The sequence below is a fragment of the Temnothorax curvispinosus genome, unplaced genomic scaffold, assembly GCF_003070985.1.
Source record: "Temnothorax curvispinosus isolate PA1 unplaced genomic scaffold, ASM307098v1 QBEX01013735.1, whole genome shotgun sequence".
Classification (NCBI taxonomy): Eukaryota; Metazoa; Arthropoda; class Insecta; order Hymenoptera; family Formicidae; genus Temnothorax; species Temnothorax curvispinosus.
This window is the reverse complement of record NW_020223515.1, coordinates 37,519-54,270: the sequence shown is the minus strand read 5'-3', so window position 1 is coordinate 54,270 and position 16,752 is coordinate 37,519. Positions and strand designations below refer to the sequence as shown.

Sequence of the window (16,752 nt, the reverse complement as noted above, 5' to 3'; positions counted from 1 at the left end):
ATACCTGTTAAGTCGATTGCGTTATAACAAATATAATTGCATCGCGAAATATCGCGTATCGAGTTGTTTAAGCTTGAAATGGATCTAAATTTTTATCTCTGCCACGAACTTTGCTTCTACTAAAAGAGTATTTTCTAAAGAAATAATAGGTCCGAATTTCAAGGGAAAATGCTATTTATCTACTTTCCATCAATTCCGAGACTTGGAATATATACCAATAAAGTTCATATATTTATATCGATAAAGTAGTTAAGAAAAATTAATTACTTTGTCATTATTTTTAGTTCAGTTCAACATCAGTCACTCGTCGAGACAATCGCGATTGTTATCGTTAACCGTTAGTTCGATGGATTTAAAAGTCGACCAAGTCCGGCGAGGTGTTCTTCACGCGTGGCCACGATCTCGTACTTGTCCGTTCCAATTTTCCACGCTCGTTCCGCGCGATAAACATTTTTGAGGCCTCATTCAGCGTTCGATCGTTTCGCGTTCGATGCGCGCGGACTTGGCCTAGGTACGGTAATAGCCGTGTACCGGCACTCGCGGCGGGCGTGCCGTGCCGGCGCGGCGCAAGGATGGTAAGCCGGTTAAGTGAGCGCGGGGAAAAGAAACGATCGGTCATCCTGATGCGTATAAGCGCGTCCGTGACACGGACACGGCGCCGCGTTCGCGAGTGAGCGAGCGAGTACGTAGAGGTGTGCGCACGCACAGACACACGCGGTCGTAGGTTCCTCTCTTTTTTTTCCTTTTTTACTGTATTCAATTGCCGGCGGTACGCTCCACTAGGTCCCAGAATTGACATAGCGTTATCCGGCGACGAGAGAGTTATCGCGGGAATATTACTACGGAAAATTATTAACCATCCCGACCGACCAGGCCGTGATTGAACAGTGATTGAGCTTCGCGAATCGCGAGGTAAGTTTCCTATCGACAACGGAATGGAGTTACGCGCGTACTGCTGATCTTTTCTTTTTTTTTTCGATTAACGCAAAAAGATACTCGCGGTGCTGAAACGAAGAAGATTAGGGCACTGACGGTGCTGCACGTGGTGCAATTTAAACAAGAATGATGGAAGGATAATGCTGAGTATTAACAAGAGCATTTCGATATATACATATGTCAAATCTCCCCTTTCCTCCTACATGATCGAATTAACATTATTGGGCGGAATTATCCTTACACAAACGAAATATGAGGCTGCGCTTGAACCAATTGTTTGCCAGCGACAACGCGTTCAACATTTAATTGTAGAGATAAAAAAAACATGCAATAATAAGATATGATCTTAAAATAGAAACTTTCTTCAATTTCCGAATCTCTCAAGAAAACGCAAAGTCCCGAGCGTCACGGAAAGATATAGCGACGAGACGTCGTCGGACGCGATGTTTTCCCCCGATAACGTTCGCCCCGATCATCGATGCAACATTAAATCTAGCACACTGTCACGCTTTAACCGCGCAGCTTAACTCTGGCACGCCTACCGAGTTTAATGAACTTGTGCAATCGAGTGTCGATACTCCTCGCGCGAAGTAACTACAAGAATAAGCCGTTATCTCTCGAAGCTGTGGGCCGGATTCACGCAAAGATTTCGAATAGCGAAAACTCGTCGCCGTCGCCGTCGCGTTACGACCCGACGACGTTCCGTCCGCTAACGAGCGAGCGACCGTTTGAAACGATTAACTGCTCTCTAAGCCTGCCTTTCGCACCTAATCAGAAAGTCGTTACAAGAGCCGCGCAGGGTACTCAGCGAGGAGAGCACCATGCTCCGCATCAACGCGAGAAGGGAACCTTCTTGCAACGCGATAATCGCCCGTTATCGGAGCAGCGACCTGTGAATTACGTACCGTAACTCATTTTTCTGCATGCTTATTAATGTCTTCCATCAGGTGAGACTGGACGCTCGGTGTGCGAGATAAAAAAGCAAACGAAACGTCGCGCATCGGCGCTCTATATCGATGTTGGAAATTTACAACGATAATTTTCTCGCGATATTCGCGTATTGTCTCAATCATCCGATTGCGATGTGTATTTTCTACACGCTACACAATCGTCATTATTATCTTCTATTCGCCAGGATTTAGATAGTATCGATTTCGCGGCTCGTAATTTACATACTTGCAATTAGTATAAGACGTATGTTAGCTTCAACAGTCAAATCTTTGCGCTATCTCTTGTTACCGCTCCTCGACGTATGATACTTAACAAGAGCGCGCCGTTATTCCGGACCGTCTTATCTATTCAAAACCATCGAGCAAGTATCACATCTCGTCGCTCGGATAACTACAACCTGTGCATAGAGTGGTTTCCCCCTTACTTCTCGTCCTCCTCCATCTCCCTTGCCACTTTCCTATCTTGCTCCACAAATCGTACGCGTACGCGTCCTCGACGCGTTAACGCCTGTTGATCCTTCGACAGGACAAACTCCTCGAACAACACCCTTCCCTGCTTTCCTTTGCCCTAGTCTTCCCGGCAACATTCATCTTTCCTCTCTATCTCTTTCTCTCTTTCTCTCCCCCCCCCCACCGTTGAACCACCCGATCTTTTGCCCCTCCGTCCGTACTTGATCCTGCGTGTGTCACGGGAGCGCGCAGGAAACGCGGGAGCGGGGAAAGACCGAGGCACACGTGTATCGGCTCATGATGAAAATAGTGCAATAAGCGCGTAGTTATGCACCAACGGCGGCGTGCGGTTTACCCACCACCCGCCATCCCTGTCCATCCTACACCGCTCTCGATCTCCTCCTTCTCTCCTCCTCTCCTTCTCTCCTCCTCCTCCTCCCATCCTCCCTCTCACCCTCGAGCTGTAAGTCGGTACACCTCTCGCATCCCGCGCCGTTGCGCTTTTCCCTACGGTAACATGAGCGACTGCGCGTACACTATATACTACGTGCGCGCACACGCGGGCACCGCGGACGTTTAAACCGGGGGGATAGCTACTAATTACAACGGTTACGGCATGGCAGTTGGCGAAGAAAAAAGGCTGATCTCCCGCGAGCCGGCCGGGAAGGGCGGGGGACGAGGGAGAGATGGATGAGGGACCAGGAGGGGGAGAGGGTGGAGTTGGGGGAAAGGGAGCAGGAAAAATTCACCGGAGAATGGGTGGACGCGACACGACCGAGTACGCGCCGCCTGGATTATAGCGCGCAGCACGTAGGATGTATGTGAGTGAGGGTGTGTATGTGCGTGTTCGTTTTTCCTCGTGTATCCTTCTTCTCGGCCCGGAATATAGTCTATCTTTATACCCCTTTCGCTCCCTCTCTCTCTCTCTCCCCCTCCTTCCCTATCGGTCTCTCGTTTTTTTCTTCTTCCCGGTTCCTGAGGAACAGATCGCGGTCCCTCGAGCTCTCGCGTGGATCGCGTGCGTAAACGCGTATCCGATGGTTAATGAACTCGCCGTAATTTCCATCCTCGAGCGTCTCGCACCGCCGCGCCACGCCGCCGTTGCAGCGCGCTGGCGGGATCCCCGTCGGGGATGTCCTTGCAAGGATGCGGGGCACGATTATCTCTACCTACCTGCTCTATCTACCTACCCTCGGCTTCGAATAATTAACGAGTAAATCATAGGTTTCGAAGATTCGTCGATTCGACGCAATGACTCGCGACGTTCTTCGCGGAACGCCGCGCGGCCGTGCGTGATGCGGCACGGTTATTATGCCGTGGAGCCGTGATGCGGCCTGGCGTTTATACGCGTTAGGCGACCGGACGTATCCCGATTTGATCGAGATACATTACTTATCAGTTAGTATATATGGCTGATAATGGGCGAGGAAGAGATTATACCTCCTCTGCCTTCCCATCGGTCGAATGTTTAACATCGCGCTTGGGATCGCAATTAATTTCGCCGTTCATTCACTCAAATCCCAGTCGCAGTCGCAACCGCGACCGCCCGTAAAAGGAGACACGAATGATTAATGCGAGAAGGTTGCCCTGTACCCGGGAAACTTTCTTTCGTACGGACGAAGGAATCCGAGCGCGCGAGCGTGTCCGTGGATCGATTTGTCGGAATGCAATCCGGGAACACGGAATATCTCGCGTCACGATCTTAAACCTCCGCCGACCTATCGATAGGAGGCGCGGAGACGTCGTCGCCGCGCCGCGCCGCGCCGCGCCGCACTAATCTCAGTCGGGTGGATTAGCTCCACCCACGGAACGTTCGGTTTATACTGTAAAACCGAACGTTCTCTCTCCGGACTCCGAATACCAGTGAGGCGTATCCGCGTGATCGCGCGAGCCCGCGGCGAGTGCTCGCGCTTGACCGGCTACCACGCTCCAAGGATGCGACATGGATGTGCGCCGTCGCGGTCGCGTCGCGTCGCGTCGGACCGGCTAATTCTCTTTCGAGGCGCCTGATACGCGTACGCGTTCTGTTGAAACATCAACTTTGGAAAAGATATTTCGAGCCGAGACTGAAAGATCTCGAAGTACTTTAATCATGGCGATACTTTCAACACACAGATATAGCGGTATCTTCGAAAAATAAAGCGCACCTTATATTTGACATAATCTGCAACGAACATAAAGCGATAAAAATAAGAATATAACATAAATTGTTGATCATGCGGCGCATAATATCAACTTTAATAACTTGAAAGATTCAAAGTACTACTACGATTCAGCGGACTACCAATGCAACCAATCGAATACCGGTTCGAGGAGATGAAAAAGTTATTTTCCTATGCTCTCGCAGGCAAGCAACGCGAGCGGCGCACGGCCGCGGCCGCGGTCGCGGCGTGGCGGATTCTTTATCTCTCTTTCTCTCTCTCTTTCTCCACTCAGTCAGTAGCAGCGCGGATAGAGAGCCGGTGCTTCCGTGTGCGGCACGGTGGTTATCGCCCGCGGCGACGTGACTTCGCCGGCGGTGCGCGGTGCGTCGGTTCCTTCACCCGATGCGATGCGATGCGGCGGTAGCCGGCGAACGTAGGGAAATGTAATGGCGTTTCAAGCTCAGGTGTGGACGCGCGATCGCGCGAGCGAGCGGTGGTGCGCGTTGCGTAGGTAGGTAGGTAGGTAGGTTGCGCAAAAAGCAAAAGAGCGGGCCGCGAGCCGCGAGCGAGAGCAGGAGGAAGGGCGTCGGCCGGCCTCGCGAAGCGCCACTCGGTCAAGCTCACTGCCATCATCTAGATTCTAGATAGCACGTGAACGCGCGAGCGTACGCAAGTACGTATGCACGCGCGCACGCAATGCACGCACACACGCGCCCGAATACCGGCTCTAGGACTACCGGCTACACAATCTCGCTGCCGCCGTCGCCGCCGCTCGCTTTACCTTCTCCCTTTTTTCTTTTCCCTTCTCCGCGTTATATATCGCTCGCTTCCAGCGAGCCGCACGAATCGAGACCGCGATGCGTACAGCAGCCTGGTGGTGCCCGTTGCGCCGATGCAGATGCGTCGCGTTTTAGATCGCGATCACATCCGCCCGATCCACCGCGCCGCGACGTCGCGTCGGCGTCGGTCGATTACGCCGATCGATCGCGGAGTCTACGGCGCGACGCCGACGGACGCCTCAGGGATCATCGCGCGAAAGAAGAGCGTCCTGTGCTAAGAAAAATATCTCCAGAGTTGGCAAATATTTTGGATGGGAATTTTCTTGAATATTTGGGAATGTATTCTGTTAGAGAAAAAAAAATGTTTGCGTTGTCAAGAATGTAATGTTAAGCTATATTCGTTGATAGATCTATATTTCCGATTTTTTCTAAAGCATATCTCCCACCCGTTTATGATGTACAAAAATTTTTACATCTTAAAATATTTAGATATCACCGCAATTACGCGTGCATACGCTTCACAGCAGTGGTATTTGTAAAAATTTATACGTTCTTTCTCCCTTTCCCTCGTCTTTTATCTCTCGCGTTCTTCCCTCCCGCTGTACGCCCTCGTCTTACAAAGTCGTTCCGATATTTTTCGACGTAGCGACTGACAATGAGTAAATGAGTTCTATCGCGGCGAGAGGCGTGGTCCAGCGGCATGTTTCCAATGTATTTCGACGGAAGCTTAGGCCGCGCGCCGCTTTCTCATTTTCCTCTCTCGCGGGCTAGTTATGAGAGAGAGAACTCTCTCTCTTTCTTGATATCATGATATCACGGCGAGAGGACGCGCGCTAATCGTAAGCGGTCGATTACTCCGCTCCGGAAGCTGGCAATTATACGGGAGCTTCGTGCTTGTAATTAAAGTGAGATCGGCCGCGGCAGCGGGAGAAACTTTGACGGCAACGGTGGCGGCGCGGCGTCGACGAAGGCCAAGTTTTTGGCGAGGACCGCGGCGCGCTTTCTCGCGACGCGATACGAAACTCGCCTGAATCACCTAGGAAGATAATAAATACAAAAATACCTTATCGGGGTCGCAAAAACTGGCTGTCGTTACTCGTCATCGCGCGCCGCAACCAGTATAATTGCGCGTGATTTCGCGCGCGTTCGCAATACGCGCGATACGCGAAAAGCGCGAGAAACGTGGAGCGGGCGCGACACGCTTTCGGACTCGCGTCATTATACTTAACGCGACTATAATATGTACGAAAATTCGGGATAAGCGCGGGGAGCAAGGCGAGAACGTCCCTTTCAGAAAAACCGAGTGAAATAATCGAAAATGATAACCGACCGTCTATCGAAAAGCACACAGCACTCCGAAGCGTTCATTTATACGCCAAAGTTATTTTCGACAAATAAAAAGAAGCGCGTGCAACTCACCTGCGTATCGTTGAACCAGAAGTTCGCCAGAAGTCCACCTGAAGTCCGCCATTTGCAATGCCCGAAGAGGTAGATTGCGTTGCCGCCCTTCGACGTCGCGAGACGCATTACGTGCGATCGCCTGGACCATCAATGCACTCGAGATGATCGTCCGTCGCTCGATTCGACACTCCCGACACTCGTTTGCACGCGAGATTCACATCCGGCGGATAAAAAGACGCGAGAAGCACGAGGCGACCGCGATTCGCCGTCGGATCCGGACGCTACGCGATCGGACTGAATCTAGCCGTTAAAAATCGAAAGGAGAGGGAGGGGAGGGAGGGGAGATGCGTTCGTCAAACGTTCACGCCGCGAGCGTCGCCGGCTTCATTGAATACGGGACATTATGCGAAAACGAGTAAACTCGCAAAATTTCTCGAAAAAATGAGTTATATATGTATATATGTATTCAGCTGGGTCGAAATAACCCTTTAACATATTCAAGACGGATTAACTCATTTTTGCATAATAAAACACTCCACGTATGAATTTCACGTTACAATCGCGCGAGAGAGGCATATCGGCGCGCTGATATTAGCCGCGAATCACACGTATCGCGTTCCTTCTCGTCACACTCGTCGCCACGCCGAAAAACAGTTTCTATTTATCTATTATTTTGTAGAGAGAGAAATTGAACGAAGCTTAAAAAGTGTCGCTCGCGAGCCGTCGCTCGACTGCCGTGTTTATGTCGCCGAGATTGTTTACGTTTTTTAAGCTCGAGGCTCGGCTTTCCTGGAAGACGCTCGCGACACGCGGCGTACACGCTCCCCCACTCTCCTACTCTTTCCAAATTTTTCCTATTGGCGTTTGGCGTAGTCACGGTCAGTAATGTCAGTATTAGGGCGAATTCGAGCCACTCGAGGCTACGTTCAGCCCGCTCCGCGTTTCTCGCATTCTCGAAATCCTCGAAACGTGAATCTTGCGTGCAAACGAGTGTCGGTAGTGTCGGTAGTGTCGAGTGTCGAGCGACGGGCGATCTTCTCGGTGCGTATGTATGTAAATCCGTACGATCGACGTATCTAAGTGGTAAGTGGCGTTAATTTAATTGATTTATCGCACAGCGGATTTAACAAGTTTTCATCTCATTTAACGCAAGCGACGTGGCGAATCCGCGTCTTTTTACTCGCCGAGACTGAATCTCCCGTCGGAGTAACGTTATAATCTACTGTCACTGCATATGTCGGACTGAAAATTTTCGTTTCACACGCAGGTGAGTTGATTGTGTCGCGGAGCGTTTTCTCAGAAGGTTCTCGAGACGTTCGGCGCGGTGCTGGGTGTATACTCCCCTCCCCTTCCGACCCATCCCAAATTTTCCATTAACCTCAGTCGCGCCTCGGGAGCTCGGGGGCTCGGGGGCTACGTCGGACAGCGAGCGGCCAGCGTCGGAATGCTCTTCACGTTTGGTTCGAGCTTAATCCGCTTATAAGTCCGTATCGATCGCCTGTACTTGGCGCATATTTCCTATGCACACGCTGTACGCATCGAACTCGCCGAACTCGTTGGCTGAGACGTGTCGCTGTAAATCGGAAAACGGAGACGTCGTCGGGCTGCGCGAGCGAGCGAGCGAGCGAGCGAACGGCACCGTTAATTAATGACAATTTGAATTTTAATGCCCGGCGCGCGGAGAGACGTTTCGCGAAAATGAGCCTCATTAATAACGCATGAGAAGGATAATTTAGAGTTATGCTTCGCGCAGCGTCCTTTCCCGCCCGGCGCGGCGGCGGCGGCGGCGGCGTCGCAGAGCGTCGTGGAGCGTCGCCGCTTTGTTTGTACGTTCAAAGCGCAATTATGCGGTATTAGGTTTCCGCTAGAGGCGAACCGTGATTTGGGGCAACAGGTGTACACAATACGCATGCATAATGCACAGGCAGCACATGTAAACTGTCCCCCTACGCCCGCCGCACGAGGTGCACCCACACCAAATTGGCGTTATTAAATTTACATATCCCGGCGGGGCGTGCGAATTAAGCGATTCTTCCTTCCGTTTTCCCCCCCTTGCTGCTCACGGCTTCCCCATCTTTACGCCAATCTCTTCTGATCGGACACGTCAATTAAAACATTCTGAAGCCGCGCGATTTCCGCCACTAATTTTATATCTATACATATGTGTATAATGCATCGCACGTGACTCCATCCAAATCTCTATACAGAATCCAATGGATCTCGTGGCGTCTCTTCTCGCGGTACAATTTTTAGAAATCTCAAGAAATCTACCCTTTTCCTCTTTAGACTGTAACAAATAGCAAATAGATTTCTGTAGAATTAATAAAAAAAATAAAATGTCACGAAAATAAGTCTGGCAATCCGCCACTCGTCGCACCTTCTTTCAAATTTTATGTTTGTACGTGCAACTCGTTAAATGTGTGTGTGACCATGAGCCATTGCCAAACCTTCTAATATTCGGCATAGTCTTCCCTCTCGTCACGGCGTACGGTTCAAGGTGCCAAATTCTCTTCGAGATACGTGGAAACGTTGCGGTAACGTTTCTACGCTCATATTTTTCGCTCGTTTTAATTTATCCATTTAAATATCCGACACATCGCGACCAATGAACTCTTCCGCTGCCAAAAGCGTCTTCTCCGAGAATTTCTTCTTTTGAGTTTTATTATATACCTTTCCTGCCAAGACCTTTACCGCGCTATATAACAGGGTAACACGTCCAATACGTCGCGTCGTAACTGCAGTTCGTCTTGATCGCGAACGGATCGAAGGGGTTAAACGCCATTTATTTCTCGCGATTGTTTCGGACAATTAATCGTTGTTTCCCGTAAAATGCTTTTTCCGCCGATCGAAGATGATTAAAGGCGCATCGTTGATTCTCGTTGATTCCTGTTAATATCTGTCAACTTTATCGACAGTACGCCGGCTGATTGCTGGTTTAACAGACATTGACCGAATCAGTACTGAAATGAATGACGCGCAACAGGTCCGCGGTATACTTGTGTGCCTCACGTGCATCGCGGTTGTTGCTCGCATTTGTGTGCGCTCGTCCTCTCCTCTCCTCTCCTCGCGTGGGATCAAAAGCGAAGTGTTTTGTAAAATATTTTTCCACTTTTGATCACGGTGCGCGCGGCGAGAGGCGCAGGCGAGATGCGATCGGTGAATCTGCGTGGATGCCGGCCCGTATTGCGCGCGCGTGCGGTAATGACGATAGCGCGATTGAGAAAAACAGGCGGAAAGATAAGAAAATATCGTAGAAAGATAAGGCTGGTTCAAACAGCCATTTCAAATATCGAACACTTGACAAAGTATTCGGAAAAATGTACAATCTGTGCTCTGAAAGCCAGACATTGTTAACGAGCGCGTTAAACGGCTGCTTGTGAAGTAAAATAATTAACGGCATCGAGATAAAACCGATTTTACTTAATATAGGATCTTTACTGGAAAATATCTGTGAATGAAGATGACATCTATAACCTATATTATTTAAGATTTTTATAATTTCGCGTTATTCTTTTCTTATTGTTGATAATTTTAGAGGTTTTTTTTTTAACTTTTTGAAAAACTGAACGCGTTATAAAACCATTTTTACATCGAGGCGCTAAAGTAAAATTTTTAACGACTCCCGAGAGTCAGGCGTGAGGTTCGGTGAGCGAGCGTCTATGAGTGACACTATACTCGCACGGATCTCTCTCCTCTCCAAAGTGTCACCTGAAAATAACTTACCATTGCTATTCTAGTAGCACGCATACAAGTGCGTGGTGCAGCGCCACCAAAGTCCTCGTACGCATTTAAATCAAGACGAGGACTCCTGGAGGGTACTCCGACTACTCCGAGCGTCGAAGCCGCCTCAAAGAGAACAGACGTTCTATTGTCGCCGACGCGACGGTGCGTTTACATCGCGAATAAATCGCGAGATGTATACGCTGCGTAATTTACGTGATTAAAATAAGGGAATTTCCGTGTAAAAATCCCGTCCCACACTGTCCACAGCGCGGAATGCCCCAATGAGATAGACGCAGTATCGACGGATAAACATAAGATATCGTTATTAATACTTCGTTCTTAAAAATATAAAGATACGCGATGGTGATATAAAAATCATGAGAGCGATATACATTTGCGCGCACATTATCAGACATATTCTACTAAAAAAGAGAATAAAACGTGCATTACGTACGACGCGTCGCTCTGCCGTGTGTGTGATTCACGCTATAAATCTAAAAATATCTGCCGCTCTCGGTCCGCGAACTCCGCGCTCCGCGACGCCGGCAAAAAAGTTGCAGAGATTCGTGCACGCGGCGTATTCGGGGTGACGTACAACGTTCTAACCGTAATCGCTCTTGTAATCGCACTAAGTAGCATTACACGCGTAAGGTTATCGAGCCTTGAACTCCGTTGGGTTACCCGTGCAGTAAAAAGACATCGAGTATTTCGAAGGCCAATGTGATATTTCATAGCCGTATCCAAGTAGCGCGAGTTCATCTATCTAGATTATTTTTAGAAGTACCTCGCCCGATGAGAATAATATATTAACGGTTGCGATAAAATGTTATACGTTTCGTCGTTATATACGCGCGGTCTTTCACGACTATAGAACGACTTATGCCAGTCTCACGAACATTACATTTCTCTTCCGTACTCGCGTCGGTTTCCGTTTGTTCCAATCGATGGTTATACGCACGGCGGTTGATCGTTGTCGATATCAACATGCTTGACCTACGGTAAGCGACGTACCTTTGTACATACACGCACTTATGTATGTACACATGCGATCATGAATCATACGTGAGGAAAAAAGACACGACGACGGCGGTGGCAAACGATCATGTAAAAACCTACGCGCGACGTACGTAGCCCGCTTGTCTGCTGAGCTATCCTCGATGTTATTTTATGCGCTTCCGGCGCTTACGTCGTCGTCACGTTTACCCACTTTCGACGCGAAACGCAGAATTTCGACGGAAACTTGCGACGAAGCGGAGAACGAAGAGTGCGCGTCACGGAAATCGTCGAGATCGACCAAAATAACGATCGTCATCGCGTCTACGGACGCCAGAAGTTTTCCTCCCTTTTTTCCTCTTTCCTTCGTCGCGCTGCAAACTTAAACGGTCGTTTTCCATCGAGGCGTTGCGCGATTAGCTTCCGCAAAACAAAACAAAGCCTGTATTTCCATCAAAGTTAAAATTCGCGGATCCATATTAGCGGGACATTTTTTTTTTATTCCGCTAATCCTTCTATCCCTATACGCGTAACTTTTCGAAATTCCTTTTAGGAGGGTTGACATAACGGCGAAGCAGCGAATGGCAATCCCGGCGTATAAAAGGAGCAATGTTAATCGACGTATAATATAGAATTAGTCGAAACCGCCGCGTGGAATAATCAACGGAAGCAGCGCCGGATTACCTAGAAGCTGCGAGCTAATTGCGAGGTTGTAACTTCGTGTAATGATACGTTCGCGGTTACCCGGCAATGCGTACCGAAGGTGAATCGCATCGCTCGAGTTAGGTCATTCAAATTCATTGCGTTACACATATAAATCATAAAATTGTGATTTGTGGCCTCGTCGTATAAATATCCTTCGCACACATTTTGTTGCAACAGGGGACTACAGTCTTATCCTAAACCGGAAAATGGAGAAGACCACCGGGAAAACGTGATAATACGTCTCTCGGCTATTCAAAGGTCAATCACAAATCGCCGTATTTTCCAATCGGTAAAACCAAACACGGCGAACGCGTTCATGCAACACCACCCGTACGTCACGCATTATTAGTCGTCACGTATCCGCGCCATTTCGTGGAAAACGATTATATAATTACGGCCGTCAGCCGTAACGAAGCAGGAACACGAGACGACCGACTAGTCGATTCATGATTGTTCATTTAATTCTCGTGCAATCGGTTCTTGTCACACGTCGCGATCAGACATTTGATTCGCGCGATGAACTCCCACGAGCGGATAGCTTGGGCTTAAACGATAGAAAATCGGACGAGAAATCCTTCCGCGGGAGCGAGCTGACCGGGCCTCGCGATCGGCACTTCCGTGCAACTTGCATGATTATGCGGGAATTAAGCGAGGGTCGAGCCAAGTTCCTCGAGGATGGATTGACGACGCCGTGGACATTCTCGCGAAAATTCTCGTGGAATAGTCCGCGATATTAGAGCGATAGAAAGGGGTTGGATATGAGGGTGGACGAGGATATCCCGGGAGATATCGGGGCGCCCGGTAAAACGCAATCAGAATAGTAATTAAGGATTCGGTTAACGCTCCAAGCGCGAGTGTAGAACGCAACCCAATTTAAACATACAAAAGTGTACGGTAGGTTAGCGAGGGAGTGCTCGCCACCGAGATGAGGGAGGAGGTAGGGTAGAGAAGAGAGAAGGAGGACAAGGAGGCAGACAGACGACGTTGGTCCGACGCGACGGTTCGGTGGATAGGGGAGAGACGGGAGAGAGCAAAGGAGGAGACGCGATGGAACGAGTCTCTCTTTGTGTGTGTGTGTGTGTGTGTATGCGCGCGCTAATGTGCGTGCGTGCGTACATGTGTGTGTATATATATATATGTGTGTTATGCGTATTGTGTTGTGTGCATAAGCGTATACGTGCGCGCGCATGTAAATGTGCGTGTATCTATCTCATCTGGCCACGTGTATTTGTTTCTGATCCATGTGCGGGTGCATGGGCATGCTGCGCGGTCCACGAGGATACTCGAGGGGTGTGGTGCGCGTACGCGAGTATACGCGTGTGTGAACCGCGCTTCTCGATCTTGGAGCGTGTATGAATGTGTCCCATCTGTGTGATACAAGCTTGAACGCCCGCGCGCGCGGACACGTGTGCGTATCCGTGTGTTTGCGTGCGTGTGAGCGCGCGTGTCGGAGACGATGCGCTGCAAACCTGGGTGAAAAGTAGGGGAGGGAGAGAATTCCTGTGTACCTCCCGTCCTGTTCCCCTCCCTCCCCCGTTCGTCTCCTCCGTCCGTAGCACGGCAACCCTCCTCCCCTCGCTGCGTCACCCTTCGTCCTCCCTCCTGCCTCCGTCCTGCCCCTCGCGTCCGGCTTACAACCATGGGGCCGTTTCAAGAGTGGTAGCAGGTGGACGAGGGGGAAGAGTAGAGAGAGCGGTGCATCGAGAGGAGTGAAGGAGGCAGGGGAGGACGGGAGAGAAGAGGGTGAGGCTGAGCGCGCGAGGAGCGAAAGAGAGGGACAAAAATCCGGCGGTGGCCAATGGGAGGAAGTCCCCGAACCCCGCGAGCGGAGGAGGAAGAACCGACAACGTCGCCGGAGTTGGAGTTTTTGTTTACCGCGCGCGCGCTCCGAGGAGTCTGAGGAGGAGAGCCGCGTATCTGCTGCCGTAGCAGCATCAGCATCAGCACCACGAGCAGCACCAACAGCAGCAGCGGCAGCAGTAGCACCACCAGCAGCAGTAACAGCAGTAGCACCACCAGCAGCAGTAACAGCAGCAGCATCGGCGACAGCAACGACGAGAACCGCCAACCACCTCCGTCGTCTCTCTGCTCTTGCAATGCCTCGGTTCCTCTCGCCGGACAGCGTGACCAGAGATGGCTAGAGAGGGGAAGAGGATTTGTAGGAGATTGACGGGAAGGGCGAAGGACGAAGGGCGAGGGAAGGAGGAAGGAATGAGAGAAAGAGATAAAGGGAGGGAGAGGGAAAACGTGAACGGGAGGAAGAGATTGTCGGCGATGCTACGATTTTGATGTTACTCGATAAAATTACCCATGTTTCTTTTGCGGCCAACGCTGAGTCGCGCTGTTTCTTTTCTCGTATTTAAATCGTCAAAAGACTATCCCAAACGTCGTATATCTTTGCTGCATTTATATATAAGAATATTCCGTGAAAGTTATTCTGTAATATATTAACAAACAACGAATCGTAAATTTAATTGTGCAAGCGTTCGCTTATGCTCATTTTTATTGACACGCTCAAGCGTCGGTTAATCTTCGTAACTTTTTCGCAGTGCATATTCTCTTTGATGATTCAAAATTTGTAAGAAATTCTAAACTAATTGTAAGATTATTATACACTCGACAAGCGCGACAATTTATTGTCTTAAAAATGGATTATATTGTGGAAAACAAAATGAGCGCGAACACGAGATTTGAGCTTTCGCATTGATTGATGCGTAATCAGGATTCATATTGTGATAAAAGATCCAAAAAGTTCTGAGATGACAAAGTTACGTAATGTATCTCGATGATTTTTTTTTCGGAGTCAACGATAACGCGTATAGATATCTGGACGGAATTTCGTTTCGGGACTCGAAATTTAAAAAAATCTAGATCGATGGCTTCGGCACATCACGGAACATCGACCGCAAATCACGTTCCAACGAGTGTCCTCCCGCGAATCGAGAGACGAGAGACCGAAAGTAGTGTGAACCGCGCGAGTGTACCTTCCCTTTCTCTCTGTCCCCCTCTCACTCGCACACCTTCTTTTATTCCCTAACGGCATCCTTTCTGCTCTCTTTTTGCGAGACCTCCTACATCCTTCTCTCTGTGTCAGGGCCGATTGACCGAGCTGCATGGGAGAAAGCACATGGCACGAGAAGATTTCGTCGCCGCAACGATGTTTTGCCCAAGCTCGATGTCATTTCTATGTATCTCATTCGCAGTCATGTAACAATTACGATAATCGTTACTGACGACACGCCACAACAATGATAACGCGAATCATCGCGTCTTATTGGTCGTCTAGCCGCGCTTAGGATACATCGCTAATTGCAAAGTTATGATAACGCGTGATGTGCCTCGGGACCTTAGCGATCCGGTTTTGTAGGTTTTAAAGTGTTTGGAAGATACACTTGAGGCGAGTACGTGATTTGTTTTCACTGTATGTGCCATTGATGCGACTATATACGATAAATTTGATAAATTTTTTTGAGTTATCTGAAATGATTAAGGTTCGAAATTTGAGTTATATATGCCAATAAACAATAGGATGCTGTGCGATGTTCCACAATTATGCACTGTACATTTTAACACAGTTTCAATTTTCAATATTTACCCAAAGCGACGTGGCACAGCCAAAGACAAATATTATTGTTTTACAACATTAACTTACTTAAAAGCAACTAATTCTGCGTAAACATCGTCATCAATCTCGGTTAATTACGGCAATAATTCTCCGGCAAAAGGTTGACGTTTATGCGACTTGAGAACTAGCTATCGCTCGAAGAGAGTCGTGGGCCAATACTTAAAGCAAATTTAAACGAGACTAGCGCGAAACGACGGGACTGATTCGCTTCGCACACGTACAAGGCGGCTCTCGAAGCCGCAGGGGGGAAGAGAAACGAGGTAGGTATACGAAGAAGAGAGGAAGAAAGAGCGAAAGAGACAGAGAGAGAGAAGAAGAGAAAGAGAGAGAGAGAGAGAGGCAGACAAAAAGGAGAGGAAAGATGTCATCAACCTCCGAAGCCACGGCAGTGGACGGTGACTAACTGTGCAAAGTTTAACCCTCGACTCCCTGGAACCTCCCTTTTTGGCATGGAAATGTCACGTATGCAAATGCGTGTCGCAGGCGAACGACCATCCACTGTCATCACGTATAAAGACGAAGCGCGATTGAAGAGGCGAATCTTAACGCCGACACGTGAACGGAACCATCATTCATCGCGAGACAAACAGCAAACTTGAAATTTGTACACTAATTATAAAATTTGCAAGTGTACTTTTTAAATTGATCAATTATATTAACTGGTATAATTTTGCATTAATATTGTACATGCTATTAAACTGATATTTATATTCACGAGCATAAGTTTTATAAGCGATTTTTTTTCTTGAAATTGAGAAATTTTAACGCAAAATGTTCAATTAGAAAATAAAATCGAAAATTGATGAAGAGATAATGCAAAGTACTTTGGTCACATCACACCGGCATATTTAATGGAAAGAAACTGCGAAATGAGATGTAATTAGAAACGCAGCGAGCATACTTGCGTCAAGAACATCGGATAGCGGCGGTTGAAGCCAAGGTATAACATAACGGCCTTAATTAATTTGCAGAGGGTCGGCAGGCACTTTTTTTGCCAAGACACACGAAGCTCTTTCGCCTTTTTTATGTAGCTTAGTAGGGAAAGC

The 16,752-nt window shown here is 48.8% G+C and overlaps 2 protein-coding genes across 3 annotated transcripts in view; one reads left to right on the top strand and one right to left on the bottom strand.

Moving 5' to 3' along the window:
* LOC112463928 (myeloid zinc finger 1-like) overlaps nucleotides 1–6,864 on the bottom strand; it is a 42,470-nt gene extending 35,606 nt beyond the window's left edge. For both annotated transcript variants that reach the window (XM_025030637.1, XM_025030639.1), the window contains exon 1: nucleotides 6,679–6,864. In XM_025030637.1, the coding sequence (XP_024886405.1) occupies nucleotides 6,679–6,808 (130 nt within the window). In that variant the 5' untranslated portion in view covers nucleotides 6,809–6,864. The remainder of the gene's footprint in view (nucleotides 1–6,678) is intronic.
* A 711-nt stretch (nucleotides 6,865–7,575) lies between these two features.
* Nucleotides 7,576–16,752, top strand: part of LOC112463906 (acyl-protein thioesterase 2) — a 36,245-nt gene continuing 27,068 nt past the window's right edge. The window contains exon 1 of the mRNA XM_025030593.1: nucleotides 7,576–7,743. The gene's annotated coding sequence lies outside the window, so the exon portion shown is untranslated. The remainder of the gene's footprint in view (nucleotides 7,744–16,752) is intronic.